Source organism: Myotis davidii, unplaced genomic scaffold (assembly GCF_000327345.1).
Source record: "Myotis davidii unplaced genomic scaffold, ASM32734v1 scaffold401, whole genome shotgun sequence".
Taxonomy (NCBI): Eukaryota; Metazoa; Chordata; class Mammalia; order Chiroptera; family Vespertilionidae; genus Myotis; species Myotis davidii.
The window spans coordinates 1,310,942-1,314,197 of record NW_006291020.1 but is presented as its reverse complement, the minus strand read 5'-3'; the positions used below and the strand labels follow the sequence as shown (position 1 = coordinate 1,314,197).

The 3,256-nt window shown below is 47.1% G+C and overlaps 1 protein-coding gene across 1 annotated transcript in view; it reads right to left on the bottom strand.

Moving 5' to 3' along the window:
• The window catches only part of SELP (selectin P), a 42,144-nt gene continuing 38,888 nt past the window's right edge, over positions 1-3,256 (bottom strand). Inside the window, exons 15-16 of the mRNA XM_015564266.1 lie at positions 1,392-1,447; positions 1-608 (exon numbers count right to left, since the gene is read on the bottom strand). Of these exons, the coding sequence (XP_015419752.1) occupies positions 1,393-1,447 (55 nt within the window). The 3' untranslated portion in view covers positions 1-608; position 1,392. The remainder of the gene's footprint in view (positions 609-1,391; positions 1,448-3,256) is intronic.

Genomic DNA, 3,256 nt, shown 5'->3' with positions numbered 1-3,256 from the left:
TGGCATTTGGGGGAAACCTTTTAATGACACCTTTGAATATGGATCTTTGGGGGAAAGTGACCTTGGAGGGACCATCACAGTGACATGTCCGTCCTGTCCTGGTTCTCAATCAGTTCTCCGTTGGTCGTCTGCAGCCTCTGGTTGCCCTGGACGCCGCTCTGGATGCCTCTGCAGCAGAGGTCTAGGCGGGTCATAAGCACTGCTCTGGGGACCCAGAGGCCTTACAGAAACCCCTCCAGGCAGAGGCGCCGGCTCCTTCCAGAAAGTCCCGGAGGCCTCCCTCCAGTCCAGAACTAAGGAGCCATTCTTCTTTCTCTGAAGTCTGGTCTTCTGGTGGCTCAGAGGCTCCGAGCTTTGGCTAATTCATATTCCAGCGACAGCCGGCAGCAGCACGCGGCCCGGAGAGGGGGCAGGAAGGCGGTGCGTGGAGAGTCCGTTTCTTCTGCTCTGGCCCAGAGCTGGTCTAAAGGAAACGCCTCGTCCTTTCTTCACAAACATTTACAGAAAACCAGCAGGTGCGCTCCAGTCCGTCAAGTCTCGCAGGAAGCCCGATGCTCAACAATGGTGTCCTCTGAGGTGGAGTGAGGTGACCAGGAGAGGACAGGTCTCTGGAAATGACCCAAAAGATACTAATTACATTTCCTTTTAAAAAATGAAAGAAAGGAAGCTCTCTTCACATCTGTTCCCCAAGGCCCAATAGAATCTTTCTGGAGGCCAGATTTTCTGCCATCGAGGCTACTTTTCTTAGACTCAGCTGCCCACTGGGCTGCTTGGGAGAGGCGTGTCAGGCTATTTTTGTTTCCCCAGCAGGCCACGAGGGCATTGTCTCCATGAGAGTTTGTAAAATTTTTCCAGTGGTCAAGACTTCTGGTTCTCAAGCCACAGTGTTAATGTCACTTACGAGTCATTGAAGAGAATGCCATCCATCCTGAAATAAGTGTCACTAGACCGTGTCACCTTATGTGTGTGTGTGTGTGTGTGAAAATCTTCACATGAGCACTCTTTCTATTGTCATTCTACTGTCATGCCTGTCCCCTATGCCAACACAGTTTCCTTCATGGCTTGAAAATTTACTACATACTTAAAATTTAACTCATGATTGTATAAAGCCAAACTTTAAAATCTTCCCCTTCACCTTACTGTTCTATTTCCTTTATGCCTAGCCAGTGTGGCCCAGTGGTTGAGCATCAACCTACAAACCAGGAGGTCACGGTTTGATTCCTAGTCAGGGCACATGCCCAGGTTAGGGGTTTGATCCCCAATAGGGGGCATGCAGGAGGCAGCCAATGATTCTCTCTCATCATTGTTTCTCCCTCCCTCTTTCTTTCTCTGAAATCAATACAAATATATATATTTAAAATAAATTAAATAAGTCTTCATTGGTAACTTACCTTAAGGGCTCGGGTCAAATGCAGCATTTGTGAAAACTCCGTATGTCCCCAGGTGGCTAAAGAACAGAAACACAAAGATGACCTGCCACATGGTGCTTAGCCCGTGACCACAGTCCAGGACATAGTTTCTCCAGAATGAGGGTTACCGCCCACCCCTGGGATTCTGCTTTAAAAGGGAAAGAAGAAACGCCAACAGGGCTATCTAGATGCCCCTTAACAGCTCCTTTCATACCCAGGTGCAGCCATTGTTGATGCCTCTGGTGCTGAATGCCTGCTACGCCCCCTACAGGGCTGCAGATTGTTCTTGGTGAGAGGAAGCCCTTACAAAATCCTTATCTTCATATTTGACTATCAGATCCCTGCAGGAGCAGGAGTGTTCGAAGTGTGGTGGTGCTGCCCCCTACAGGCGCTTTTTAATTTTCATAATGATCAAGGGTTCTATTGACATTGGCGGCAGGGACAGGGATGCTAGACACAAAACAACTGTCCTACGCTAATACGACTTTAGAGTATCTTCTCTACGCAATATTCATGCAGGTGGAAAAGTCTCCGAGCCCAGAACTTCACCGCTTCACATATAAATAAGGTGTTCTGCGTGTGTTGCTTTTTTACAGCTTCTAAAATGCAACTGCCTTGTGAGATGAAGGAAGATTTTAACAGGTTTTCCAGATGTTCTGCCAATCGTGAATCACTTACCCATCAGGTTGGCAATGCCTCTGGGATTTTTGAGTCACTGTTACAATCTTCCGGTCAGTTGTCCTCTGTGGCTGTTGCCTTCCTAGTGATTCTACCCGAAGGTGCCTCTGATGACCTCATGGGATCCACCAGTGCAGTGCCCCAGCTTTAGCCTTTTATTTCTACAGTAAATCACCGTCCCTCCTATTTTTATTTATTCTATAATTAGGGCACTTACTGACTTTTAAAACATGTGTAGTTAGGATATATTATCTGTGCATTTCATTTTGTTGCAAGAAAGGGGTGTTATGTATAATCACTCTGACATGTTATGGCGAATTAAAAAGTCAGACTAGAAAAATGAACTCAATCATAAAACAGTTCCATCTTACCTGTGAGGGTTCAGAGGGTCTTTCCCATCATCTGAAATAAGCAAGAAGACACCGTGATTGGTTAAAGAGGAAACAAGGTGAGGAGAAAGGTCACCCATGATGGGAGTTACTGGGGGAGTCGGTAGGTAGACTGATTTTCAGGTGACTCATTAAAGGGACAAGCTTCCCTGAGAGGCAGGGCCTACCTGTTTTAGGCTAAATCGAACACCTGACATGTAACTCCAGAGTCCTCTGACCTCTCACCTTTCCCCTCTGCCCTTTCAGTAGCAGCCTCCCGTCCTGGGTCTGGTGCCTGCCCCTTGGTTGGTTGTGGTTGTGGTTGAGACCATTGGTTCTCAAGACCCAGTTCTTTGGCACTCGAGGCCCCTGTCACTCATCCTGTGTCATAATCCCTCACCCTACACTTGGGCAAGTTAATTACCTAAAGAAACCCATCCCAACATAACAGTGGCCATCTCCCGCCGTGGTAACGCCAGCAATCAAGGGCCTTCTGTCCTAACCTAAACCAGGAACTGTGATAGTAGGAACTTAACACACGGCAACCATCCTATCAATGGAAGTATCTCATGGCTAACCAAGCTTTAAAGTATCAGGTCAAGTGAAGAACAAATATATTTATTACAGGGCATCTCAGAGCCTTTAATGTGATAATGACTTTGCAGGGGGGAGGGACAGAGTAGGCAGCACTGTCCTGAAATCGATCACAGAATCCTAGGAAGTTTAACATCCAGTCGGTCACATCAAGGGAAAGTCCCCCATCCTCACACATACATGCGTTTATTATTAAAGACACGGGAG